Source organism: Pochonia chlamydosporia, chromosome 5, assembly GCF_001653235.2.
Source record: "Pochonia chlamydosporia 170 chromosome 5, whole genome shotgun sequence".
NCBI classification, from domain to species: domain Eukaryota; kingdom Fungi; phylum Ascomycota; class Sordariomycetes; order Hypocreales; family Clavicipitaceae; genus Pochonia; species Pochonia chlamydosporia.
This window is the reverse complement of record NC_035794.1, coordinates 3,257,840-3,285,011: the sequence shown is the minus strand read 5'-3', so window position 1 is coordinate 3,285,011 and position 27,172 is coordinate 3,257,840. Positions and strand designations below refer to the sequence as shown.

The 27,172-nt window shown below is 48.5% G+C and overlaps 9 protein-coding genes across 9 annotated transcripts; 6 read left to right on the top strand and 3 right to left on the bottom strand.

Annotated features, from left to right (window-relative positions):
* Positions 1-445: 445 nt before the first annotated feature.
* VFPPC_06301 (alpha-glucosidase) lies at positions 446-2,847 on the top strand (the record flags this gene model as incomplete). Its single annotated transcript, XM_018285351.1, has 2 exons — positions 446-1,476; positions 1,533-2,847. The coding sequence occupies 2 exons, from the start codon at positions 446-448 to the stop codon at positions 2,845-2,847; spliced, it is 2,346 nt and encodes a 781-aa protein (XP_018142448.1).
* A 1,164-nt stretch (positions 2,848-4,011) lies between these two features.
* Positions 4,012-5,058, top strand: VFPPC_14001 (fatty acid hydroxylase; the record flags this gene model as incomplete). The annotated part of the gene is made up of 1 exon (XM_018291772.1): positions 4,012-5,058. The coding sequence occupies one exon, from the start codon at positions 4,012-4,014 to the stop codon at positions 5,056-5,058; it is 1,047 nt and encodes a 348-aa protein (XP_018142447.1).
* A 1,348-nt stretch (positions 5,059-6,406) lies between these two features.
* On the top strand, positions 6,407-8,703 carry VFPPC_06300 (potassium channel; the record flags this gene model as incomplete). Its single annotated transcript, XM_022428505.1, has 4 exons — positions 6,407-6,522; positions 6,583-6,741; positions 6,795-6,914; positions 6,969-8,703. The coding sequence occupies 4 exons, from the start codon at positions 6,407-6,409 to the stop codon at positions 8,701-8,703; spliced, it is 2,130 nt and encodes a 709-aa protein (XP_022284317.1).
* Positions 8,704-10,004: 1,301 nt separating this feature from the next.
* Positions 10,005-12,037, top strand: VFPPC_06299 (alpha-1,3-glucanase/mutanase; the record flags this gene model as incomplete). Its single annotated transcript, XM_018285349.1, has 8 exons — positions 10,005-10,142; positions 10,204-10,620; positions 10,706-10,817; positions 10,879-10,913; positions 10,964-11,154; positions 11,211-11,787; positions 11,862-11,953; positions 12,010-12,037. The coding sequence occupies 8 exons, from the start codon at positions 10,005-10,007 to the stop codon at positions 12,035-12,037; spliced, it is 1,590 nt and encodes a 529-aa protein (XP_018142445.1).
* A 262-nt stretch (positions 12,038-12,299) lies between these two features.
* VFPPC_14000 (nicotinamide mononucleotide adenylyl transferase) lies at positions 12,300-12,928 on the bottom strand (the record flags this gene model as incomplete). The annotated part of the gene is made up of 4 exons (XM_018291771.1): positions 12,300-12,414; positions 12,478-12,548; positions 12,620-12,749; positions 12,831-12,928. 4 exons carry the CDS (start codon positions 12,926-12,928, stop codon positions 12,300-12,302), a joined length of 414 nt encoding a protein of 137 aa, XP_018142444.1.
* A 3,551-nt stretch (positions 12,929-16,479) lies between these two features.
* VFPPC_06296 (phytanoyl- dioxygenase family protein) lies at positions 16,480-17,367 on the bottom strand (the record flags this gene model as incomplete). Its single annotated transcript, XM_018285347.1, has 1 exon — positions 16,480-17,367. One exon carries the CDS (start codon positions 17,365-17,367, stop codon positions 16,480-16,482), a length of 888 nt encoding a protein of 295 aa, XP_018142441.1.
* Positions 17,368-19,167: 1,800 nt separating this feature from the next.
* Positions 19,168-21,827, top strand: VFPPC_06294 (glycosyl hydrolase; the record flags this gene model as incomplete). The annotated part of the gene is made up of 8 exons (XM_018285346.1): positions 19,168-19,243; positions 19,298-19,380; positions 19,437-19,600; positions 19,656-19,878; positions 19,931-20,034; positions 20,095-20,224; positions 20,279-20,442; positions 20,495-21,827. 8 exons carry the CDS (start codon positions 19,168-19,170, stop codon positions 21,825-21,827), a joined length of 2,277 nt encoding a protein of 758 aa, XP_018142440.1.
* A 405-nt stretch (positions 21,828-22,232) lies between these two features.
* On the top strand, positions 22,233-23,184 carry VFPPC_06293 (metal-dependent hydrolase; the record flags this gene model as incomplete). The annotated part of the gene is made up of 2 exons (XM_018285345.1): positions 22,233-22,274; positions 22,357-23,184. The coding sequence occupies 2 exons, from the start codon at positions 22,233-22,235 to the stop codon at positions 23,182-23,184; spliced, it is 870 nt and encodes a 289-aa protein (XP_018142439.1).
* Positions 23,185-23,902: 718 nt separating this feature from the next.
* VFPPC_06292 (hypothetical protein) lies at positions 23,903-26,559 on the bottom strand (the record flags this gene model as incomplete). The annotated part of the gene is made up of 4 exons (XM_018285344.1): positions 23,903-25,092; positions 25,151-26,310; positions 26,372-26,447; positions 26,499-26,559. 4 exons carry the CDS (start codon positions 26,557-26,559, stop codon positions 23,903-23,905), a joined length of 2,487 nt encoding a protein of 828 aa, XP_018142438.1.
* Positions 26,560-27,172: the final 613 nt, after the last annotated feature.

The window sequence follows — 27,172 nt, the reverse complement described above, 5'->3', positions numbered from 1 at the left end:
CTCAAATATCGGACACTCTTCTCCGTTCATACCATAGTGTTAGCTGCGTCTGTTCCTACTTGACAGATTGTGGGACAGAAGTGTTGAAAGTGACAGTTTGCTAAACTTCTCACGGAGTAGTCGCCTAAGCTAGCAAGGCAGGTCCCAAGTCCTGACAACAATTTTATCCCCGCAATCACTAGTTATGAAGCGCTAAATGTCGTTTTATTTGCGGGGAATTTTCCTCTTTTAAAGGTTCAAACAATCAGGCTAAAGTCAATCCCGCATTTAATTTCCGAGGCAACGTTCGTCAAGATCCAAGGCCGAATCCGAAAACCGTAGTTGGTAAACTCACAGATGGGCACTATGTGACTTGAAACTCAACTGGACGACTTCTCTCTTGGGGTCATTTTCGTGGCCCGTGGTATGTGACTGATTGGAAACGCAAAAGAGTTGCAACGCCGCAATGAAGTTTCGGCGTTACCTCGAAGTCGCTGCAGTAGTGCTCTACTACGGAACTGCTTGTCTTGCCGTGAGTTCCAGTGACTCCTCCAAATGGGGACTGGGAAACGGCTACCAATTGGCTTGGTCTGGATCATCGAGTCAAATTGTCATTGTCCGGAATGGCACTGAGATTTGGTCAACAGCGCCGCGGCAGAACTTTCTAAGCGCAAGTTCAGGTCACGATACCATCGTCGGCGAAGGAGGCAACTTCAAGATTACACCGAGCAATCAACCGTCATGCCGGGACATGAATGTGACGAAATTGGAATACCAATACTGGGACAATAGTCTGATCTGTCACAGCGTTGCGGTAAAGGGCACTCTGGGGAACTGCGGCGCATCCATCGACGGATCAATTGGCGGCAGCTTTTCGGCAAACTTTTGGGTGCCAAAAGATTTGCCCAATCGAGTTGCTTTCCAGATCGATGTTACTTCAGAGAATGGCAGCAAAAACGAACTAACCAGGGTTGTTGTCACATTCAAGTCCAGCGCGGATGAGGACTTCTACGGTCTCGGGGCACAAGCTTCTTTTGCTTCTCTCAAGAACCAGTCTATTCCGATCTTCTCTCGGGAGCAAGGCATGGGCCGCGGGGATGAACCTAACACTATGATTCAGAATCTTGTTGGTTTCTTTGCAGGCGGAGACAAGTTTACCACTTACACAGCCCTACCGCAGTACATCAGCACAAAGGCGAACGCTTTTTACCTCAGCAAGAACGCGACCAACTACGCCAACTTCGATTTCACTCATCCAGACCGCGTGTCCGTGAAATATGACGGGCTCAGTGTTTCGGGGCAGCTTCTTCAAGGAGAGAGCATGCTGGATGTCATTGGCGCCGTTGCAGACTACACAGGCAAAATGCGTCCTCTCCCCAAATGGGTAGACGACGGCGCGGTTATTGGTATTCAAGGTGGAGAGACCAAGGTTGAGAAAGTTGTAAAGGAAGCCCGCGGCGCAGATTGCCCTGTTGTTGGTGTTTGGCTGCAGGATTGGTAAGTGAACTACACTATCAGGTAGCATAGGTTTGTTCGTATATTGACATATTCAGGACTGGCACACGGCTGCAATCGACTCCTACAGGCATTAACATTTCTAGGTTATGGTGGAATTGGGAATCTGACACGCAGCTGTATCCAGACTGGCCAAAGTTTGTGCAGCGCCTTCAAGACCAATACTCGCTACGGACATTGTCATACATTAATCCGTTTGTGGCGGACGTCAGCTCGAAGCCCGACGGATATAGAAGAAATTTATTCGAGGAAGCAGGCCGTGGAAAGTACATGATCTTGAACAAGACTACTGGCGCGACATCTGTAGTTGCCAGCGGACCTGGTATCGAGGCAGGCATTCTGGACTTGACAAACGACAAGGCCCGAAGCTGGTTCTCTAGCATCCTCGCCACTCAAGTATGGAATGCCAATATTTCAGGGTACATGTGTGATTTTGGAGAGTATACTCCAGTAACTTCGGATACGGGGCTGAGCAACTGGTCGTCAAGTGCTCGGGCATATCACAATGTATACCCCCGGCAGTGGGCAGATCTGCAGCAAGACTTCATTCGAGGATTGTCTTCTAGCCGAGCAGATGACGCTGTCATATTCCATCGATCGGTCTCGATGGGTTCCATCACCTCTATGAATCTGTTTTGGGCAGGTGATCAGGGAATATCCTGGGATCGTAACGACGGCATCAAATCAGTCGTCACGATTCTTGGCCACATGGGCATCTCAGGCTACGCCCACTCGCATTCAGACATTGGCGGCTACACGTCAACATTCGTAATCCCCAACGCTCAGAACCCCCAAGGTGCCATCGGCCGCACAGAGGAGTTACTCGGCAGATGGGGCGAGCTGGGCGCCGTGTCGAGCGCCGTCTTCCGAACACACGAAGGCAACATTCCTCAGATCAACGCGCAATCATACACGAATTCGTCAACCCTGCGATGGTTCTCTTACAACGCTAGACTCTTCAAGGCCCTGGCACCGTACCGTAGATACGTGTTGGACAATGAGTCGGCCGTCAAGGGTTGGCCGCTACTTCGCCTCCCCGTGCTTTTGCACCCAGATGATCGGCGTGCGCGACAGATTGGGTATGAGAGCTTTTACCTCGGATCAAGCCTATACGTGGCACCTGTTGTTGATGCCGGTGTCTCCAAATTGCAGGTATACCTGCCAGGGTCATCGAGCACATCGTACACTCATGTTTGGTCTGATGCGACTTATCGGGGAGGCTCTACTGTCACGGTTGAGGCACCCTTTGGCAAGCCCGCCATTTTCTTGGTTAATCATACGACGAGACCTGAATTGAATAGCTTGATGGATTTTGTCAGAGAGGAGAGAAACACAACCATCACGATCGGTTAGGAATGTCTGTGTAGGACTGTGGAAGTTGGAATGCAGATGCCCAGGCGTAGCAAAATGTATGGATCATCGTGTATTTTACAAACATAATCTAGCAAGGAGATACCACAGTATAAAGAAATAGATCGCAAGTACTAGGGCATGGTCATTCACATTTCGTGCATCATGCCAGCAAAGGGCGCCAAGGGAGATCATCGCAGGGGTCCAAGAACCCAAATCGTCACTGGGGGTCTTCATAGCTTCGTGAATTTGCGTATTTGAGTCGGATAATTCTTCACTGAGGTACCTCCGAAGTTTGATGTGGATGATCTCCAAGTTAGTGCTGGCGTTGATCGCTTGATGGTATTCCTCACTAGTCACACTGGCAGAACCGACTTATACATGCTGCTCGTGTTCATTGGTGTATCTCGAGACTGCAAATTCAGAGCATACCCGTTGACCGACAATCCAGATCATCAGATCATCAGAGATTAGCCAATTTGCATCAGCTGAGGCGAGGAGGTTGACCGTTGCCACGGAGTGGCCAATTTCGCATCTTCACACTAGCACTATTTGCCTTACCTCGGGTTGGAAACCGTACCCAGGTGAGCCTTCGATAGAACGTGCGTGATTCTGGAGCCATGTAACATGTGGTAGACTAGTCTCATAGGCTCAGTCACACACTAGATGAAGACCCTGGTCGGACGGAGCCGAGTTGGCGAGCCAGATTTTGCATTGCCGCGCATTTGTGGCGAGAATTACACGGGTAGACTAGTCAATGGCCCGAATGACTGGGAATCCAGAAGTACCGTAATATTATAACAGCCTCATCTATCTTTGATTGTGTTTTGTTTATTTCCAAATCGGGAAAATGTGGCGAAACGGAGATAATCGAGCCCAATCCATCAGGACCGGCCGGGAGAACATAAACACTCCGTTTCTATAGTTGACTTTTATGCAACGGAATCGCCAACGTGTCACCTTAAGTGGCATACACGCAATACATAGAGTCATACACCACGTCATGTCAAATGTTCACATGTACCCACAGTATTAGCAGATGCATGTGATGGCCTCACTCTGAGATCAAATATTACAAAACGCATCAAGTTCTGCCCTCGAAATCTATTCGAATGAGCTTAATAGACTATTGACAAAGTAAACGAATTCGTTGCAAAGACCGACAAAATGAGTGTTCAGCGAAATCCAAAAGACTCGATAAAGTCCACCTGGAGACAAAAAGATCGCTCCGAGTGGAATATCTTTCACTGGGTATACGAAATCTTCCAAATCCACCCCGTCGACTTGAACAAGAATGTACCAGTACACGCGAAAACAGACAAGGTACCGTACCTAAACGATTGGTATCAGCATCGATGGATCCTTGCCCACGCTGTTCTTCCTATTGCTATTCATCAGCTGTGCGTCTTATACACCGGTCACAACCTCACAGCCTGGCAAGCCGGACTGCTGTACAGTGCTGCCTTCAACCTCAACGCTATCCGAGAGCTTCATCTTTTGCGAGCCATGGGTCACAAGGTCGGTTTCCTGGATGGCGACGTACACGAGCGCGACGGTGTGCCAGATGTGAGCGTATACAAAGTTCTCCAGTCCCTCATCTTGACGTCGGTTGTGAGGCCGGCCTTTACTGTCTTCATCGGATACAACATTCACAAGACGCCGTCCTCTATCGACTTGCGCTGGCTTCCATTTGAGACGGGAGTCTATGGTATTCTACTAGATTTCTTTTTCTATTGGTATCATAGATTGATGCACGACGTCGACAGTCTCTGGAAGTTTCATCGAACGCATCACCTTACTAAGCATCCCAATCCGCTGTTGACTCTCTATGCCGATACGGAACAAGAAATATTTGACATTGCTGGCATACCGCTGATGACATACTTTGCAATGAAGTTGATGGGTTTCCCCATGGGATTTTATGAGTGGTGGATTTGTCACCAGTATGTTGTTTTTGCTGAATTGGCAGGACACAGCGGTATTAGAATGGTCGCCACGCCGCCAAATCCGTTTAATTGGTTTTTGAGGGTGCTAAACGCAGAGCTTATTCTTGAAGACCATGATTTACATCATCGTAAGGGGTGGAAGAGCAGTGGAAACTATGGAAAGCAAACACGTCTTTGGGATCGGGCTTTTGGCACTTGCCGCGACCGCATCGAATGCTATGACAAGAATATCGACTATGACAATCAGCTTACGTTTCCGATTCTTTGAGGAAGATTGGTTGCGCAATACAAGTTGATCATCCGTGTGGAACGTCGACACGCCTCGGGAATCTCGGGTCATCATTCCCTCACGATGATGGAGCCGAAATTAGCAACTGGCATGATTCTTGGGCACTTGATTCGTGAAGGGGGTTGGCGTACAAGAAGAATTGACCTGGGCAATGGACCACACAACTCGCAATCGACGGATGTGGAGGGAGGGGTTGAACTTTACATGTTTTTGCATCAGTGAGAAGTTGTGAGATTGAAAATGCCTTCAGAGTGTTCCCTGGCCGGATATATCAATGGCAGTCGTGTGGAAGACTGATGAAGAGGTTCGAGTGGCTGGTATGGTGGTAGGCCCCGGGCTGGGCATGAGGTGGACGTATAAATAATTTTGAGAGACACGAGTTCGATGTGTGTGCTTCAGTAGACATAGACAACAATAGAGATTACTTGCTTGTATTGGCTCATGCATCACTTGGAACATCTTCCGACTTGGAAAGGGAGAACCCATTGACCGCGAATAAAAATCGCACACAAGAGATATATTGACAACAGCTTGAGGGTATTCACGCCAGGAAAAGATTGCATTCCTTATCCGTTGTGGCCAAAAAGGGTAATCAGCTGGAGTATACCTTGTTGTTACCTTCGTTCACCCAGCCTTCCCTTGAAATATAACTGAAACTGTTTCACAATATAAGACACAGGGTGATAGGTGCTTAGCACTGGTTATGTAAAGTCTAATTCAACAGCCAAGTTGTGAGCATAAAAGCCAGCCAAGCTAGCAAAGCTTATTATTCTTCGCATTCCATTTGATTGGGAGTAGCAACGCCCTTCTCCCTTGCCGACTCTCCCCATTTGCCATGACTTACAGAAGCCGTCTCCACCTCAACGCCATTATTTGGTTGCAGTCCGAGTTCTGGCAGTGTGAATGGCGTGGCTCTGCATCGACTCTTCCAGGCTTATTGGCTTGTTGTGGGCTGACACCTGATACCTGTGAAATGATACATGAATTTTGCGACATTAATGCCTTTCAGTACAAATTTTACCTCTACATCGAAATCACAGCTCAACTACAACATCCAGTTTTTTGAGCCCTTGCCGTCTGACCCTGTGCTTGCTGAGCTTGCGATATGGGAGGATAAAGATGTTGACGAAGTTCGCTTGATACAAAAAAGGTGCCTCTGCTTCTTATGAAAACTTCCGCAGGAATGGTCCTGGGCTTCGTATATCATTACGGTTTGCCTGTTGTCAGTTTGGGGCTCGTTGAGGATTACTGAACGCCGACCGTGACATCTCTGCGACGCCAACCCATAATTAGTTCGAAAAGACGGGCATACCACGGATCTCAGATAATGGAGGACACGAAAGAAGCATCGGAGCGTCTGGCTACTGTGCCGAGGCATTTGGAATGTGATGGCGATCAGCATCAACCACGCTCCCAAAATGATGAATCTCATCTCGAATTTAGGTATGCCGATGACCAAACTTGACACATTCAGCCTGAACTAATCAGTGTCTAATTCCTAAGTCGATGGTGGTTTGTATCATCTGTCTTTCCGATGGTCGCGGGCACGCTCAGCTCCGTAGCCTTGGCATTCAGCATCTGCTCATTAGGCCATTCGTGGGTGCAGCAGATTCCCCCAAATGGCGATTTAAACCAAGCCAAGTTTCTTCCTGATCCTATTTGGTGAGCAACAGCGGGAAAAAGGGTGTGGCGACTGCATATCTGACGTTTTCCAGGGTGACCATCGTGGAGGCTATACAGCTCAGTGTAGCTGTTGTGGCAAACCTATTTCTCCTGTTAGATTTAACACGAAAGGTTCGATTCACCATTTCTGAGCCAATCGCAATTGTGGGATGGTAGGACTTGCCCGGTTTTGACGTACTGAAACATGTAGCTAAAACAGTCGTTAGGTACATCTCCTGTATTTGCCTTGTGTGCCTCCATGCGGTAGCGTCTGGCCCTTTACTAGACAGCCTGGGAGTGTCCATGGATGAAACAGTTTGGTCACAATCATTCTACTACGGCATATGGGCCGCAATTCTCTATTTCATCGTGGCGTCATTAATTGTTGTCACATTTTGGGGCGGCGCTGTCTACGGACATCACGAGGATGACTTTGACCTGAGTCGGAGCCAGCGAACACTAATGTTGCAGACAATGGTATTCCTTGGGTTTCTACTGCTTGGTGCACTAATCTTCTCCACAGTAGAAGACTGGAACTATTTGGATGCAGTTTATTGGGCCGACGTGACGCTATTTACCATTGGCTTTGGCGACTATGCTCCCACCACCGTTCTGGGCAGGGCTCTGCTATTTCCCTTTGTGCTGATTGGCGTCATCAGTCTTGGTTTGGTGGTTTCCTCCATCCAGAGCATGATTTTGGAACGTGGCAGTCGACGGCTGGAAACGAGAGCTCAGGAAAAGAGCCGTCGCCGCATGTTAAAGAGCTTGGCACGCAAGGAGACGAGCGGAATCTTGACCCCTATCGAGGGCATGCCGACTGGCGAGTTCGACCGACGCCATTCAGAATTTGACTTGATGCGCGCAATACAGAAGCGAGCATTAAATCGAAGACGATGGGTGGCAATGGCTATATCTAGCGTCTGCTTTCTATGCCTGTGGCTTTGCGGCGCTCTCATATTTTACCGAGGGGAGAGGACATACCAGGGCTGGAATTACTTCCAAGCTGTGTACTTTTGCTTTGTATCACTTACAACCATTGGCTATGGAGACATGGTGCCGAAATCCAATGCCGGCAAGTCATTTTTCGTCTTTTGGTCATTGATTGCGCTTCCGATCCTGACCATCCTGATTTCAAATGCTGGGGGTACCGTCGTCAAGTTTATGAATGAGGTTACCATCAGGCTGGGAAGTATTACTCTACTACCGGGACGAGGGGGAATCAAGCATAATGCCAAACGACTTATCCACCAACTGAGCTGTGGTCGTCTGTATCCGGGCCCGGGTACCGATGTAGCTCGTGATTTGGAGAACGGGACCACTCAGACAGGACAGGTGTCAACAGTAGAGACGTCGAAATCAAAAGGAAAATCCACTAATCAGAGCTTCCATGAAAAAGCCGTACTCGATAGAAAAGGTTCGATGAGCAAAACTGCAGAACCTTCTCGCAGTTATGCTCTGCACATAACGAACCCGGATATTTGGCATCATCATGCTCACACCAGACTTGACGACCTCCCTACTGGTGATGATTTACATCTTCTTATAATATCCGAAATTCAAGCCCTTTCTAAACATGTCCAAGAGGACAAACCACGGCGGTATACCTTTGAAGAATGGGCATGGTACTTGCGCCTAGTTGGCGAAGACGAACGTGACCCGCTTACTCATCGCAAGGCTCGACCGAAGGACAGGACGACACACAGGAAGCGAGGTAGGAAGCATAGAGGGAGTAAAAAAAGTTCAAGACAACGGCCCGAGATCCATGACAGTCACAATGAGTTGCAACAACAGCAAGCAGCGAATGGGGAGCCATTGAAGTGGTCGTGGGTCGGTTATGAAAATCCACTACTCGGCGGGCAAGAGGAGAGCGAGTGGATATTAGAGAAGTTGATAGATAGACTAAGGGAGTTGTTGCTGGATAGTTGGAGGCAGCGGAACGAGGGAGCGCAGCCAGCAATGTGAGACTCAGATTTGTATCATCGAGCATTGTCTTCATCAAATGAGTTACATACACGGTTATCTCTGCAGCATTACTTTGCCCTGTGCGTTAGGAGGAGAATTTTGGGAACAGCCTTACGGAAACTGCCGCTCCTGTATTGCCACAATTTGACCAGATGAGAACGCCATCTACAGCAAGGTACCCCAGACTTGCCAGGGCTACAGATTGCGTTGCATTCCGGACAATTTAAGCGGTAGGGGCAGAGCCAACCACTTCTCAAAGAATCCAAAGACTTAGTCTTGAGCTAGGGGTTGCCATGCGCTCTGTTCGACCAATTACGTGATGGCGACTATAGGCAAAACAGAGAGCTGCCCAGTGCCTCCGCATTTCCCATGCTCATGTGCCTATGTGTAGCCGCTTCAACTGGAGAACAATATCAAGGAAGAATTGGGTTTACCTTTCTAAACCACTGTGCTTGCTATCTCAAGCGACGTGGCGCTGGGGAAGCTACTTCATCTAAGGGGAACTTAATTGCAAGTCCTTGCGTTTGGTTGGAAAGTCGAAACTGGGTTTTCTTATTCCTCCATTTTGCTTATTCACAGTTTAGATGCGGTTTGAGTATATTACGGTATAAAAGGATCTAGTGAAGGCTTAGAATATACTGCCTCCTTCCGCGGTGATGCATCGTTGGAGTCTAGACTCCGGGGCTGCAGGCATCATCTACGAGCCACGAGGCCCTTCCCTGCTATCCTAAGCCAGAATAAGGCCCGATGTTACAAAGTTCTAAGAATTTGTCCCAAACTGGCAATTGTGAACATCCGGCATCCGGTACGGAGTGTTCGCCTGTCTTTAGCCCCAAAACTGCTCGCCGTTCCTGGTGTCGATACTAAGGCCAGCTTTTTGCTCAGGCTCGTAGTCTCCACTGTCCTTCAACATAATCGGAGAGACACTCGGCGGAAAGTGTATCGGTAATTAGAATACATGTAATGGCGCACCCTTGCTCGGCAACAGTGTGCCGACATGTGGAAGCTTCAACACATCACGACACCTGTTTTGGTATAGTATTTTGGTGTCGACCTGTCTTACATAGGAAACCACGAGTCTGAACAAGACGAGGTCAAGTTACTGACTTATCTCATTCGGTCCGAATAATATCGACGTCCTACTCTCATCGTGAACCTCGTCGACAAGGAAAAATTACCGGATGTATTTTGGAACACAACATGCTCGAGGTATAAGTATGCCTTTGCTGGCAAATAAGATGAAATTCATACCTCTACCTCATCACCAAACCACCCGCTTCTTTCTCAGTTGAATCGTTACAATGTTGCTCAGAGGAATACACCGCATTGGTGTCGCATGCATTGCCGCCTTGGCTGCAGTGACGAACGCTTCACCTATTGCGAAATCGCTAGCTGAACGTGCAGCCGCAGCCGACAGATTAGTGTTTTGCCACTTCATGGTATGAAAATAACGCTAGAAATACCTTACCGTTATGATAAGCCGACCACTTACCAAAACAGATTGGAATTGTTGGCGAACGCACAAGCTCCAATGACTTTGACGCAGACATGCAGCGAGCCAAAGCCGCAGGCATTGATGCATTCGCTCTCAACATCGGCGTCGACTCATATACCGATACCCAGCTTGGATTTGCGTACGACTCAGCTGCCAGGAATGGCATGAAAGTCTTCATTTCTTTCGATTTTAACTGGTGGCACATCGACCAGGCTGCGCAGGTTGGACAAAAGATTGCCCAGTATGCTAGCAAGCCGGCGCAGCTGTTTGTCGATAATCGCCCCTTTGCTTCATCGTTTGCTGGAGACGGCTTAGACGTGAATGCTATGAGGAGTGCTGCCGGACAGAATGTGTATTTTGTGCCAAACTTTCATCCTGGGCAGGGCGATGTGAGCGCAATCGATGGAGCGCTGAATTGGATGGTGAGTACTCAGATTGATAACTTGAACCCAGTTGAGAAATTACACAGTCGAATTGAATTTCAATTGGCTAAACTTCGTGATCTAGGCATGGCCGAATAATGGAAACAACAAGGCCCCAACTCCTGGTGCGAACATCACTGTTGAAGCTGGTGACAATGCTTATCAGAGCTGGCTTGGTGGCAAGCCGTATTTAGCCCGTGAGACTTACCACTCGTCTTCAAAGCTCAAGAGAGATTTGTAGCTAACGAGCTTTGTCAGCTGTTTCGCCTTGGTTCTCAACTCACTACGGTCCGGTACGGTCAATTCATCGTCGCAATATGGCTTATTGCTAACACCTAGGCAGGAAGTATCCTACAGCAAGAATTGGGTATTCCCATCTGGACCATTAATCTTCCAGCGGTGGAACGAAGTCCTCCAAAACGGGTTCCCAATGGTTGAAATGGTAACCTGGAACGACTACGGCGAGTCGCATTATGTCGGACCACTCAACTCCCTTCATTTCGATGACGGAAACTCCAAGTGGACTAATGATATGTACGTATTTCCACTGACCATCTGGTGAAAAACTTTGTTCGCTAACACCCAGTGAGGCCGCACGACGGTTGGCTCGACTTGTCTACGCCCTTCATCGCAGCCTACAAAGCTGGTGCCACTTCGCCAAAGGCCTACATCCAGGATGACAAGATTGTCTACTGGTACCGACGAAATCTAAACAGTATCAACTGCGATGCTACTGATACAACAGAGGTACCAGCCAACAATGCAAGTGGGAACTACTTCGAGGGCAAGCCGAATGGCTGGCAAGATTTTGATGATGTTGTGTACATTGCCACACTGCTTACAGCTGATGCTACTCTGACCGTCAACTCTGGAGGAAATTCGCAAACCTTCCAGGCTAGTGCTGGAGCTCAGTTATTTACGATCCCCGCCGGACTTGGCAAGCAGCAGTTTGCGGTATCACGCGGCGGTCAGACAATCCTGAGCGGTACGTCCCTCATGGATATAACCGACGTCTGTCCCTGCGGCATATACAACTATAACGCATATGTTGGAACCTTGCCCCCCGGTTTCTCAGACCCCCTCCAGCATGATGGTCTTGCTTCGCTGACAATGGGCTTGCATGTCACGACGTGTTTCCCTACTCCGTCGCTCGGCACGAATCCGCCTGTGACAACCACGTCTAGCAAAGGAACTACTACCACTACTACAACTTCCACAACTCAGAGTACTAGCGGCTCTAGTCAGTCAACTACAACTACCAAATCAACAACAACCAGCAGTACTTCGGTGAACCAGCCAACGTCTACGACAAGCGCCGGTACACCTCCACCACGTAAGTATTGACACCTGAAGTCAGTCGTGCTGTTCTGTTTCCTAACTTGTTGGCAGAAACTTGCAACGGTGGCACAAACGCTGATGGGGAGACGGGCAATTACATTGGCCTCTGCAACTTTGCTTGTAGTCAGGGGTATTGTCCACCAGGGCCTTGCAAATGTACTTCGTATGGCAGCCCAAGCCCGCCACCCCCATCAAATGGGCGGAATGGATGTCCTCTTCCGGGCGAAGGGGGTGGATATCTAGGTCTTTGCAGCTACTGTTGCAGTCATGGGTACTGCCCTGATACTGCCTGCCGTTATTGCTGATATGTCTCACGAGAAGCCCTCTGATAACATCTTCTATCAGCTAGGGGATGGTCCCGCGGTGGCCAGTGTCTTCTCTTTGCTGGGTTTGGCGAAGTCTAAGTCGCGGTATAAATGATGCTCTTGTATGTAATCGATGACGACGTCAGGGATTCTGGGAACCATTAGTACAAGTACAGATTCCGGTCTGCTTTCTATTTCTGCGTTGGCAACTAACAAGTAATCAATGGACATTGAACGACGTAAAAGTAATCGAACTTTGGTGGAACTGATGTCATTCGATACAACCTGCAATCAAGTATATGTATTAGCTATAGCAAACTAATACGAGATGACGAAAAATAGCGAGGAAAACGGACCGGTCGAATAACATGGATGTTTTTGTCCCATTGCTTCAATGCTGCCAGCGCTGAGTCGAGCTCAGTTCCGGTCCGTTCGAGGACAAAGGCTCCGAAATTGCCCAACATGTGGTCTATGTCTTTTGAATCCCTTTGGAATCGTTCAGTGTTAGCTAACATAACAAGGCTAGATTAACTTCTCCGATTGGGAGCTGGGAACATGACTACCTACCAGATAGAGGATCCGAGACTCTGGATTAGGTCGGCGCCAGCGAGTAAGACTATCTTGGCCGGTTTGCGAGTGCCATCGGTACATTGGATGCCTCCCATGACGTGGTTAATTTTGTAGTCAAAATGGTCTATGGCGCGGGCGGTAGGGATATATGTTGGGCTTTCTTGGTCACACCCTTAACCAACGCTCGTGTTAAATAGGCCTCCAAGCGGGACCTGTCTCTCTCCTTCAATCTTGACCGCAAGCGTCGAGAGACCTCGAGCTGATCAACAATCATGTACGACGGACAGGGAAAGTTGGACGACGTCTGGGACAAGAATGATGAGGACGTTGATAAAGCACTGAAACAGTTACGGCACATACCTTTTTGCCGCAAGGTGGAAGAATTCGTGCACGGAAAACTCGGGAAATCAGCAAAAATAGTACCCCCTTTGATTGGCGGAGGCTTCAACACCCTCTATAGGGTTCGGCTTGATGGAGACTCTTCTTCTGATATTATGGTGCGACTGCCATGCCCTTCACTTGTCCAGTTTCCCGAGGAAAAGATCTTGCAGGAAGCGGCAACGGCAAATCTAGTTGCTGCCAAGACATGTCTACCTACCCCGCGGCTTCTTTTCTATGGTTCTGAATCTTCTGTTGGCCCATTTGTCCTCATGGACCATGTTGACCACCATCAAGATATGTCGGCAAGGTTAACTCGACCAAGCGAAGATCCAACTGCAACTCATAGTCTGGACTTGACTCTTGGTCACTCTATTTTGGAAAGTCTGTGGCAACAGGTATCACGTTATTTGCTGCAAATGACCCGAGTACAGTTTCCCAAAATTGGCTCGTTGATGGAAGTCCAAGGCAGATGTGAAGTTGCAGGAAGGCCAATAACTCACAACATGACTGACATGATCCGGCTGGCTAACATCCCTCGCGAGGTGTTACCTCCACAAGGCACAACTTTTAACACAGCTGATGAGTGGTACACGGCATTAGCAGAGATGCATATCGCACAGCTCATCTTTCAACAGAACGATGCCATAACCTCAGCGGATGACTGTCGAAATAAATACGTCGCTCGACAAATCTTCCGCCGGCTTGCTAAAGACGGTTAACTGTCCAAGTTTGGATTCGCTACCGACAATTGGTCTGCCCAATCATCTCAAATTCCCTCCTCTACCCTTGCTCCCGCGCCAGATAATACGCAGTCCTTTCGTCTTTGGGGCGATGACTTCCGCGCGGGTAATATGCTACTTACCAAATCAGACGACATTGCTGCCTTTGTTGACTGGGAATTCGCCTATGTTGGACCCACGCAATTTGTCCTCGATCCGCCCTGGTGGCTTCTCCTCCAAACGGCTGAGATGTGGTTGCCAGATATCGATGACTGGGTACAAAAGTATGAGGAGTACCTCAAAATTTGGCTGGTGGCAATGGAAAAGGCGGAAGCGGACGATGTCAAAGCCGTCTCCAGTTCTCTGCCTGCACCCCTCTCGAGATATATGAGGGAAAGCTGGGAAACCGGCAGATTCTTCCTTAGCTATGGGGCGAGGAAAAGCTGGGTATTTGATACAATGTTTTGGAGATTCTTGGATGAGAGACTTTTCGGAAAACGGGACGGGAATGTAACCAAGGATGATCTATGGAAGACGAGAGTTTATTTATTGAGCGAGGAGGAGGGGGAAGCTATGGAACCATTTGTTGAGTGCAAGATGAAGGAGTTGGACGACAGGCGAATTGTCAACTGGGATGGGAATGATGCTAGAGCGCGCCTCGCAGAGTTTTTATTCGACTAAATATCAAGATAGATAAATCCTTCTAGCTAGATTCCGTAGAAGGTCTTTGCTAATTTTCGAGAACCTACTAGAGACCAGCAAGCTGGGATTTTGCAATTTGACATGTAAAACGGCACGTTTCTACCAACTGCGTGCTCAAACTAGCGAACACAACATCCTCAAATGCTCGAAAGATTGTCATCCCATCGCTACAGAGTCGCACGAGGTATCAAGGCGCAATTAAAGGTTGGCACACCCGTTGTAGTGTACCGGGTTGAGCACCCCGTCGGGCACGGCCACCAGCAATTAGAGTATGTTGAAGTTGGAGGTGGCCACGGACAGTCAGTACGGAATGAAATGGTTTCCTTATGACCGCACGGAGGTTTATTGCAGCTTGTACATGTGCCCACCGTCTTCGTGACTGTTGGACACGGATTCGTCGGCGTGGGAGCCTCGGGAGGAACGACTGAGTAGCTGGTTGTTGCGCAGCCCTTCGGGCATTTATTCGTACAGCACGGAAAATAGGTCATGACGGTGGCTACTTTGGCGGGACAGTCGTGTCGGTTCGTGAGAGTCTGCGTGATGGTGCAGTCGGGCACGCAGCAGGACTGGCAGACGTCAAAGGTGGACGTGATGGTTGGACATGGCCCTTCTGCTTGGACGAGGCATGCGACTCTGTTGATTCGTGATGTTAATAGAAGCAAATTGGATACTGTAAATGGCTTTCTTACCCAAATAGAGTTGCTAGAGTGCGGAATGGTGAAAGTCTCATGGTGACTAGACGCGAAATCGAATCTTATAAGTTAATTGGTAAAGAGGTATGCTATCGAAGGTCCGAAAAGAGAAGAGGCGGCAAGGTATGGCATCTGTAGACCGTTCTTTAAATACAGGAGCAATTTCATTTCCGTCATCTTGATCTAGTTTGCCCTTGACCCTGTCTCATTCAGGATGCTTGACAACTTGCGGGGATGAGAACACAAGACCCCAGCTCTGCATTCCTGTCAACGGTTCAGCTACCCAAAATACGAGCCAAGCCAGAACCCTATTCGCTAATCTTTCTGCCACCGGTCACCCATGTCGCAAGACTTGTTTCCCTTTTAGGCCTAAGCCAACCGAAGGTGTGTGGTTACGCGCTGCCGTAAATCGCTTTTGGCGCATCTTACTTCGTAAGCATAACGGTATTTGTCCGTTGTCTCGCTGCCTTGGGCTGTCTGTCAGTCAGCATTTCACCCACGGCCTGTTGGGAATTCCTTGGACTATTCGGAGTCTTGGTTCCGGGAGAAAGCTCATACCGGCAGGCACCAACACCGTCCACCCACAACTAGGCTTACAAAAGCCCGGCATTGCGATATACAAAGGCGAATACCCTGACATTGAGTTTGCATCGTCATACCTGGCACAAGAAGACTCAGGTGCTTGCTACTCATACTTGGTTTGAAAGCATGCTCAGTTCTCCATCCCAGGGTTTACATGTGGCAGTAGTTGGGAATACCAGGCAACAAAGTCTCATTCCATGATATTGTGAGGATGCAGGTTGCCATGACCGTCACACACGTGTGCTAGATGACCAAAGAGAACTTGGATGAATTCGCGAAACATGGCAAACTTAATACGACGTCCGCCCAATGGGTTGCCCGTACTAAGCTTATGGACATATGGGCTGCCCTCTTATCTGAGTAGCTCAAATTTGATGTACGTGACAATGGATTACCTTGCTGGTGAGAGTCGACGGACAGAGTATTCGACTACAAGTAACAACCGGCGCTGGCCTACAGGCGATGTACTTATTGCGCAAATTGTAGCTCCCTATTCCCTAGTAGGTTCCATGACTATGCTTCAAAGTATACACGAGCTCAGGCCGGCTTGTACCTACCAACTATCAACAATCATGGTAGCAAAATAAAATCATGATCATGCGCGCCTTGCAAGTAATCATACCCCTCTGGCATCCACTCAACACATGGCACCGCATCAGCCCAGTCAATCTTATCCTTGACACTAACTGGCAACCTCATCTTCAGATTACTTCTATACCAATGAGGAAACTGCACTGAAACGAGCATCACCCGCGGATCGTCCGTCTTATTCGGTCTCCCAGCGTGCCAAAGCCTAAAGTCCCTTATGATGAGCGAACCTTTCGGCAAATTCGGCTGAATCGGTGGACTAATTTCGCGCCGTTCATCCTGAAGGTCTTTGCGAATTTGGTAATGAACCCCGGAAAAGTCAAGGACACTCTTGTCAGTTTGGGTGTGCGAACCTAGCCATACTTCCGTGGACCCGTTCTCCGGCGTTGTGTCGACGAGGTTGATGTTGACGCAGTAGCCAAATGGTATTCTTGGAATATCAAAGGTCACGTCAATATGGGGAGGCTGGCGATCGGTAGCTTTGAACGCAGTATTCGCGCTATAGAATCGAACTGTTGTCCTTGGTCCGAGCATGCACTGGATTATGTCGGTTGCCCATGGGTTCGCGATGATGTCGTCAAAGATGTAGCCTTCTTCCAATACAGGCTCTTGTTGGATATTCCCCGTGTTCCTTCCAAAGTTGCGATGCGTTGCTGGTTGAGCGTATAGCCTTTCGGCCTCGGGAACCATTCGCGCATTTAGCTTGTCAAGGTGAGACATGTCAACTGCGTTCTTAAGTGCCACTATGCCGTCGCGATGGAGTGCCTCGACCGCAGCCTGTAGATGATGAGAACCTATTTTCTTTGTTTTTAGTTCATCTTGTGTTAGCTCAATAAGAGTAACATGAGGGTCGTCTAGAGAGTCGGCCATCATCCACTTCGCGAGAAGAGTGAGAAGAAATTTGGTCCTTTGTCAAGTGGCCTTGCGGGTAGTTTACAGAGTGGAAGAAACAGATTGTACGGGCACATTAACGCGACCCAAATCAAGTAATCGTGAGAGGACATGGGAATTACTGACGATTGAATTGGCCCTTCAAACCAAAAAGAGGAGAAACGGCATCATCCATCGGCTGAATCCGGCCAATTCCCCGGTTTTCAATAGCGCGGGGATAATGGTGATTGTGGTATGGCTATATTTTGTTTTAGACCCGATAACCTGCCCGAACTCGGAGGTCTGGATGAAATAAGTGTGCTACAGAATGCCTCAGACATTTGAACCCGATTTCACATTCCTGGAAACTACTTTTTTTGCTGCGAAGTATAGATGGAACTCATAAACAGCAACCGTATTTGGAATCTGGGGATCACCTGCGACTGAGGGATTTGTCTGTTGACAATTGAATACATGTCCTGGCTTGAAAGTAAAAATTCTCCTACTCATTGACATATCATTGCCACTACTATAGCATATGCGCTCTATACGTTGGCTGGTGATGACAAGGCTATCAACTTTCCAGCTGGTGGAGGGTTTCAGCTGCGCCGTTGTCTCTGCGTCCTGGCTTACACCGGACCTCATACCACAAGTTGATCGTGTTAGTTGTATTTGCGACGGGAGCCAAGATATTTTGACGGAGGACATGTTGTGGTTGTCACAAATATGACGGTCTGCACCAATGGGCATAGGCTTGTCCGCCTTGACTGTTCTTGTATATATATCCATGGCAAGTCCACCGACTCCTAGAATTTCGCATCTGCATATTCGGCAAAGACTCGCAAACGTATGTAGCTTCGTGTAGGATCAATATCTACTATATCCTTATCCGTGCAACAGCCATCCTAACCATTACCCCGTCGGTCAATGTGCGGAAAAGAAGCGAGCTCTCGTTCACAAAGTACGGATCATTGTTACATCTCCTGTCAAAGAGTGGGGATTGTATCTCAGATATCTCGGCGATATTTCAACGACTTGCAAACTTGTAATTGCCAGATTGGTACGGCTCAGTTACTAGAGCCACAAAATGTCCCACCAGCTGATCTTGCTACTCCAAACATGGACTGTATTTCTCGAGTCCCATATTAGCCTTGCTTCCATCTTGACCAAATTACGTCAAGCTATGGCCCTTGGTTCCACTTACCCCAACTCCAGCATCATTCAAACCGGGTTCAACAGGCGTTCCACGGGAATACTTCGTTAAAATAAGAACCGATGAGGCAAGTTACTGTAGATCTAAAGGCATTTCTCAACCGTCATGACAGGGGTTGGGACAATGAAATGCGGGGGTGAAGTCGACGGCGGCAGCCGGTAACCGCAAAATATCTCCTGCATGTCGATCCTTGATGCCTGTTCCACGGCCAAATGGTCGGAGCTATTTCAAGTGTCTGCAGTTGATTGTGCTACCGCGCCAATCGGTTTGCCATTGAGGGGTTAATGATGCCCTCGGGATATCATTGCGGCTGTGGAAATATCCTACGGGATGGCATCTTGTCGCTTCTTATACCGCGAGGGGACTGCGGGTGGTGCCGATGCAGCTTTCCGACCTTTGTAGCTTCGTAAGGAACAGATTCGACGCTCCAATCTGTGGTTGAGTCTAATCATGGACTAGTATATCTTACTTTTAGTATTTAATTGATAGCCCCTCTTGATCGACCTTTGGTAATTTCTCTCCTGATGTAGGTGTACTACCGAACAACTTTAATATTCAAGAATTGAGACAGTCCTGGATAAGAAACAATGCTGCTTTCTAGTATTCTTGCAGTACTACCTCTGCTCGGAGAGCGAGCATCGGCGCAGCCAACATCTTCTTTAAGTAAGTGCAGCCCCCGGGGTCTATTCGGAGTCTCTCATTTAATGGTTGAATTAGCACATAGAGATGGCACCAATGACTGGGGAGCCGCTCTCCAAAAGGCGAAAGCTATGGTTGGCAAGATGACCCTTGAAGAGAAGGTATTTATCTACGAACCATGAAATACATCCAACGACAAAACTGATATTCTCACTAGGTGAGCTTAACTGGTGGTGTCTCGGCAAATAATGGGTGTTCTGGGAACATCGCCGCCATATCCAGACTCAACTTTCCGGGCATGTGTCTTAGTGATGCTGGCAACGGACTACGTGCAACAGACGCCGTCAGTGGGTTTCCAAGTGGCATACACGTTGGAGCAAGGTAAGTTGTCTCCTCTCCTTGTGGAAAGCATTAGCATGACTGCTAACAAGTACAGCTGGAACAAGGACTTGACCCAGAAGCGAGGTGCTGCAATGGGTAGGGAATTTAAGAAGAAAGGCGTGAACGTCCTCCTCGGACCTGTAGTTGGTCCAGCATGGACGGTTGTCCGAGGCGGTCGAAACTGGGAGGGCTCGTCGGCAGACCCCCACCTCAGCGGCGCACTTGCGGCAGAAACTGTCCAAGGAGTCCAAGGATCAAACGTCATAACTAGTACAAAGGTGAGAACGACTTTAATGTTGAAGGTGTCTTTACGAGACTAATTCTGTAAAGCATTATATTGGCAATGAGCAAGAACTCAATAGAGTCCCCGATGGAGATACCGAGGCCGTGTCAACAAATATTGATGACAAGGCTATGCATGAGCTCTTCCTGTGGTACGTAAAAGTCTGTTGTTGCTAGACTGAGAAGTGTTTTAGCTAATTAAATACGGACAGGCCGTTCCAAGACACTGTCAAAGCTGGATCTGCTAACATCATGTGTTCTTACCAACGTTTAAATCAGACATATGGTTGCGCGAACGACAAGTCGCTGAATGGTCTTCTTAAGGGAGAGCTTGGTTTTGAGGTCCGTGTTAGACGATTTCAGGTCCGCTTTTTATTACCTATTAACTATCGGTAGGGATTTGTTGTGTCCGATTGGGGCGCCTTGTACGGAGGACTGGAGTACGCAACTGGCGGGTTGGACATGGGAATGCCAGACGCCGGAACTTGGGGAAAGACTCTAATAAATGCTGTCAATAACGGCTCGTTCCCAGAAGCTCGAGTGACCGATATGGCCACCAGGTAAGTTACACCTCACACTGACGTTGAACTCCGTACCCTAACCGACTCGTAGAATAATCGCCGCTTGGTATCAAGTTGGACAAGACCAAGGTTTCCCAAAACCAGGTATCGGCATGCCAAAGAGCGTTAGCAAACCACATGATGTAATTGAAGGTCGTGATCCAAACGACCTACCTATCATTCAACAAGGGGCTATTGAAGGCCATGTTCTGGTAAAGAACGACAGAAACACCCTTCCTCTGCAACACCCAAAGATCGTTTCGATATTCGGCTACTCTGCAAACACCCCGCCAAAATGGACTGCTGCTGAAGATACGGATGGATCATGGACGACAGGACAAGCTCCTGCACTTGGTCTTCACAACGATCAGACACCAATCGGTCCGAAAGGAACTCTGTTCGGCGGCGGTGGCTCTGGTGCGGTTACTCCAGCTTCTTTCACATCGCCACAGGACGCATTGGCTGCCAAGGCTGCCAAAGATGGATTCACTCTGCACCAAGATTTAAATTCCAGTAAGCCGGTTGTCAACTCCGCCTCAGACGCCTGCATAGTCTTTGGCAACGCATGGTCAAGTGAGGGTTCTGACCGCCCCGCGTTGCAAGATGAGTACACAGACACATTGATCAAGTCTGTGGCAAGCCAATGTTCCAAGACCATAGTTGTGCTTCACAATGCTGGAGTAAGACTGGTTGACGGATTTGTCGACCATCCCAATGTCACTGCAGTCTTGTTCGCACATCTTCCTGGCCAGGACAGCGGTAACGCACTGGTTTCCCTGCTCTGGGGAGAATCTAACCCATCGGGAAAAATTCCATACACTGTGGCGAGGCAAGAATCTGATTATGGCCCTCTGCTTAGCCCTTTTGCACAAAGCGGAAGCAAGTCTCCCCAAGCCGATTACAACCAAGGAATTTACACCGATTACAAGTACTTTGAAAAGAATCACATCCAGCCACGGTACGAGTTCGGCTATGGGCTAAGCTATACACGCTATGACTACTCCAATATCAAGCTTCAGGGACCATCTGGCAACTTCCAGAGCCAGTGGCCGCAGGACAAGATTAGCATCGGCGGACAAGAAGACCTATGGGAGACGATCGCGACTGTTTCTTTTACGCTTGTTAATGGTGGTCATGTTGATGGCGCTGAAGCTGCTCAGCTTTATGTGCGAATTCCGGGGCTTCGGGCTAAGCAGCTTCGGGGATTCGAGAAGCCGTTCCTCAAGGCTGGACAAAAAACCGACGTCACTTTCCAGCTCACTCGGAGGGACCTCAGTGTTTGGAATACTGAGGCGCAGAAGTGGCAGTTACAGAAGGGCCAGTACGAGATTTACATTGGGCGAAGTAGCACCAAGTTGCCTCTGAAGACTTATTTGACCATCTGAGGTATGGGGGTTATAAATTACCAAGTAGTATGATCAGGGGGTAGCATAATTGACCTGGGGTTCCAGAACAGTCTTCTTTCAGGACCGTAGAGATAGTTAAGGTACAACAATATAATGGTTTCTCCTGCTAGGGATTGTGTCATATTTGCTTCTCCATATATAACTACATCGCCATGAACTTTTACATGGGAATCTCGGTCTTCAAGGGTTAGGGTTGAAGTTGTGCCCCGCGTTGGGTTGATCAATTGTGGGCTGATTTTACTTTCAACCTCGGCAAACATGTTCACAACATAACGACAAGTCTGCGCTGCTGAATAAATAAGGCCCAGAGTGCGAAACGGCCAATATTCCTGTCAAAGTTTGTTGTCGTCAAGTCGCGGTTGTTGAGCAGTCGAAGTGGCCAGAATGAGTCTTCCCGTCGTTGATGTTTGGGCAAATCCCACTGGTGTAAGTTCTGCTGTTCTGTAGCCCCAGAATCGACTCGACAACGTCATCAAACTATCGCCTCACAGGATATTAACATGCTCAGATATACATCCCAGAAACTGCACGTCTCTTTGCTCAAAGCCATGCAGATCCTGAGCTGGGTAATCGCAGGCACACACCCGCCGAAGTGATTGCAAAGATGGACGAGGCTGGCGTTTCTCAAATTCTTCTAGCAGCCTGGAACCGACCTGGCTCAGTCATATTCTCCAACGAACAAGTCGCTGAATACACACGCGCATACCCAACCCGTATCTTTGGACTCGTTTCCGTGGATCTCCACGACCCAGTTGCGGCAGTCAAGGAACTGGATCATTACGTCCGAGTCGAAGGCTTCAAGGGCCTACGAGTTGTGCCCTGGCTGTGGAACTTGCCTCCGACGGATGCTCACTACTGGCCACTTTACGTCAAGTGCATAGAGCTCGATGTTCCTTTTTGCACTCAGATTGGACACACTGGGCCACTGTGCCCTAGTGAAGTCGGTCGCCCTATTCCATATATTGACGAAATTGCCCTCAAGTTCCCGGCTCTTAAAATAGTAGGAGGTCACTTGGGGTATCCCTGGATAGGGGAGGCGGTTTCTGTGGCTTGGAAACATGAGAATGTGTATATTGACACGAGTGCGTGGTCGCCAAAGTACTACCCACCAGAATTCTTCACGTTTGCGAACACGACGGGTAGGAAGAAGGTCATGTTTGGGACCAACTTTCCGCAGCTTGGTTGGAAAGCTTGCGTGGACGCGGTGAAGGAGCTGGGAACCGGAACGACTAAGGGACTGAGGGAGGATGTTGTGCGTGATTTCATGGCTGGGAATGCAAGGCGAGTGTTCAAGTTGCCAGAACCTACTTTTGAAGGGGCCGCCTCAAGGTTGTAATTTTTGACGGCCCTTGACTCACTGCTAATGAAATGGAAATGCGTAAGGGCTCATCACAAAATCTCCTGCCCAACCTTGGTTTGAGCTAGCATACTATATACCGAACTCTACGCAAACATTGGACTCGGTACGTCAGCTTGGATTTCAGCAATATTATTTAGTGCGACGAGAATGAAATTAGGTACAGTATGAACTTCAAACTTCTCCCAATGAATAGTCCAATATCAAGAACGAGCAAATTTTGCAATCCGTTGATGTTTCAGGGCTGCCTATGATCCGCCTAACGGCGAGACCTTGGAGACTATTGACGATTGCCCAAAATATTGATGTCTATATGATTAACGGGGTTTCGCATTCCAGAACAAGCCAGCGTGATAGTTACGACCAGCAAATGCTGCTCTCGTAATGTACCACTTGTATGAAGCTGGAAATATGTGTGTGTGCTTGTCTCACTCTAGATTCGTCGAAAACGACATCAGTATCAGCAGGATCGAGATACGGGGGGCTATTTCGTGACTCCCATTAATCTAGGTCGTGTGTATTGAAGAGTTCTGGGGAAAAGCGGAAGTTCTAACAGAAACAAAAAAACGGCCGAATATCATGATGATTTCACAGTCACTAATTCTAGGAGCAACGGGCCAAGGCATGACTTCAAAAAAAGCGTACATCGTGTCAAGACCTGCATTGTTGACGGACAGCCTGGGTGTCTAGAGAGGCACTAGCTCGTGTCTGTGGTGCAAGCCGGCGTTGCAGTAGTGGCCGCCTGGCTTACTATGGGTTCCTTATTTGTTGGTGCGTGTATATCATCATCCTTCTCGCCTCCTTCATTGACCTCTTCTGCCGTGAATGTACTGCCGGTAGCCATGGCACTCCTCGTGCCGATCCTCTTGACCCAATCTCTCGTCTTTTCCAAACCCACTGACTCATCTGGCCACAGTAACAAGCCAATATTCCTACCTGCTGAGGTTGCGTTGATCAGGTACCGCAGCTGTGTGATTCCTGTTTTCTTGGTAACTGTCAGAACCACAACTGCCAGCAGCACAGCTAAGGCAACGCCAAGCACAACAAATGCTGGTATAGCAAAAGGCATTTTATACTGGATTTGTTTGCCATAACCAGTCACCAAGACTAGATTGTCCTTGGATCCTGCCGCTTCTTCTCTCTTTTTCAAGCCAGCAGCAGCGGATGTGAGACCGCAGCCCTTGGTTCCAACGACGGCATTGGCGGCAATATCTGTCCACACCAAGTTTATGATGTTGGATGCAGCGGTAGCATTAGCTGACAGTCTCTGCCATTTAGCGTAGAGTGCAAAATCTGTCAGTCCCGAGTAGTCGCCGTAGCTTATCCCACTTGGCTTCGAGATGCTGAGAGCGCTTCTCAATGCTTGTGTATAGAAGTTGACACCAGGCAGGTTCTGACCCACAACGTACGGGATGTAGTCGTAGGTGGTGAGAAGAAGCGTATCGTCATTTATGAGCCCGGGTAGTCGGAGGCTCTCTTGTACAACTGTTGTTATATTGCCCCTGATAGCAGTATTTACCGTTCCGTTGGCTGATCCGATCACTCCCCATAGCGGCTGTTCATTTCCGATATTATATATGGGCCACTCCATGTTCTCCACGGCCCAGAGTGGTCTGTCTGAAGGGGTTGTGTAGCGTTTAGGTTCGTCATGGACCACCTGTAGCGCAGATAGATCTGTACCGTTATACTTGAATGTTACGGTTCGAATGCTTGCACTTATGGATGAAGCGCAGGTAAAAACTGGCAACTCCCATTTTGAGCCTGGATCTGGTACCAGAGAGTCTCCTCCATCAGTTCGTTTGGCCGCGCCGTATAGAATGCCACACCCGACAAGGCTGCTGTTGAGATTTGCAGGGTCACTGAGAAGGGCGCCATTGCACCGCGCAACTGACACGCCGGTTAGTCTGGTAGACTTTCTGGGCCGTGTTGAGGCAAAATGACTTACCAATTTTAGAAAAATGATCTGCAGACACATTAAAGGGGTTATGGTTTGTACTAGTAGCAGATTTGTTGAAGTCTAGATACTCTCCATAGGTCCAGGTTGAACGGATGGACTGATACTCTATTGAGAACGTGCTGTTCGTGCCCTGGGTCTTGAGGCCAGTGTGAAGTTCCATGCCGGGCTTGGCGTCCAGACGCGTGATGTTATTTATATCTGGATTGGTTAGATTGTAGTACAACATGGTGAGATAATTGGTTAACCAGGCTGCATTGTAGGCTCTTGATCGCAAATCTATATCTCCTTGGCCATTGTAAGATGCCGGCACGCTCATAGAATGAACAGGCGCTTTTCTGGATAAATTGGAGAAACCACCGCCGTCCTTAATATACACACCACTAGCTGATAGCTGAACAGAGTTGTCAACTGTTTCCAGGTGAAAGTTGAATGTGAAATTCATGTCGACGCATTGTGTCTCTGGTTGGATGAAAAGAAGATCCTCTGTCCATGTACTGCCGTATGGGTAGGTTTTCCTGGGCACAGTATGATTCCGAAACCCAATGCCTCCAGTTTTGGTGTTCACGATTAGACCCTCGACTACATGCATTTCCTCGTCCAAAATGAGCGTCGTGATCTGTCGGTACGTCGACATAAGCCCCCATCCGAGAGAACCAAATGGATCCGTCATGTTGTAATGTGATCTCCATTGTATATCAAAAATACTGGACACCGTGGATGAAAACGATGTCGCTCCATCTCTGAACAGAGATGTCAATACCTCTGGAATTAATCGGTCGAACCTTGTGCCGTTGCATACTTGTGCCAGTCCAACTTGGTGGCAAGTCTCATTCTTTGTGGTCCCTGGACAGGCGTTTTGCCCGCAACTCCTTGTAAAAGGCGCCGTACTCCTAGACGGGGTACCAAGACCGAAAGGCGATGAGTCTTTGAGGTACTGAAACTCTTCATACTGGCCGTTGCCTATCGGTAAAATCGTGTCATAAAGACCCAAGGGAGTGACAATAGAGGCGACCGATATCAGGCCGAGCGCCAACATTTGGAGAAGGCCAACTGACGCGACTCGCTTTTGAACGCCATGGCTGGCTGCGGTATCTGTTTGTAAAATGCTTGGCCAAAGGGATGTGTGAAGGAAGCGGCCCAATACCGACCTGAGAAACTTGTTAGATGCTGGCGGAAAGGTTGCAAGAAGTTTGCAATTTATCTGCATACCAAGTAACAACGGAATTCTTTCTAGCAACATATGCAGCAAGCAAATACGGAAATGCCAGTGGTATCAAGAGTTGCACTTCCTTTTTCGTCAACTCTATGGATGGACGGACATTTCAGGATGACTTACACACGAAGACTCCCGTGGCAATCAAGCCCGAAACCTCGCCGACTGATATGTCCAAAGTCATCGTAAGTTCATAACTTCTTTTGCTTGGAGAATGAGATTGATTCAATCTCGTCTTTTGAGGGAGAAGTGATTATAACAAGTGCTCGGATTGCTCGCATTAGTGCCTTGGCAGAAGAGCTTGGTTTTGGACTTGTCTTCGATGAATATCTGCACCAGTAACTCAGCCGCAGACCAGGGCAAAGGAAGCTTCAACTTCCATTGGCCCAAAGTATCCGGGGTCGCAATGGAACATGCTCCTTTGGCTCACACGGGCACTGTCTCCCCTGTTCGTGACTTGGAGGAGTGGCATGGAACCCTTGCACTAGAGCCTTACGGCTGAACTTCAACCTGGTCTACTCGGCACAAGTCTTCCGATCTGGCAATGAAGAGTCTTGTAGTATTTCAAGTTCTTTTTTAAAAGAACGAGAAGAAGCCATTCGTATGCCAGTTTGTAATTCTCAGCCACATCTGTTTATTTCAAACCACGCAGCTAACATCAGCAATGAAGCTCTCACTACTTGCAGCAATTGCCACGGCGGGAGCCGTTTGCGCAGAGTACCAAGCATTCAAACCACGGACAGGGCAGCTTTTGTTACCCCGTGATTTTGGTGACGGCGACTGTGTTATAGGGAGTA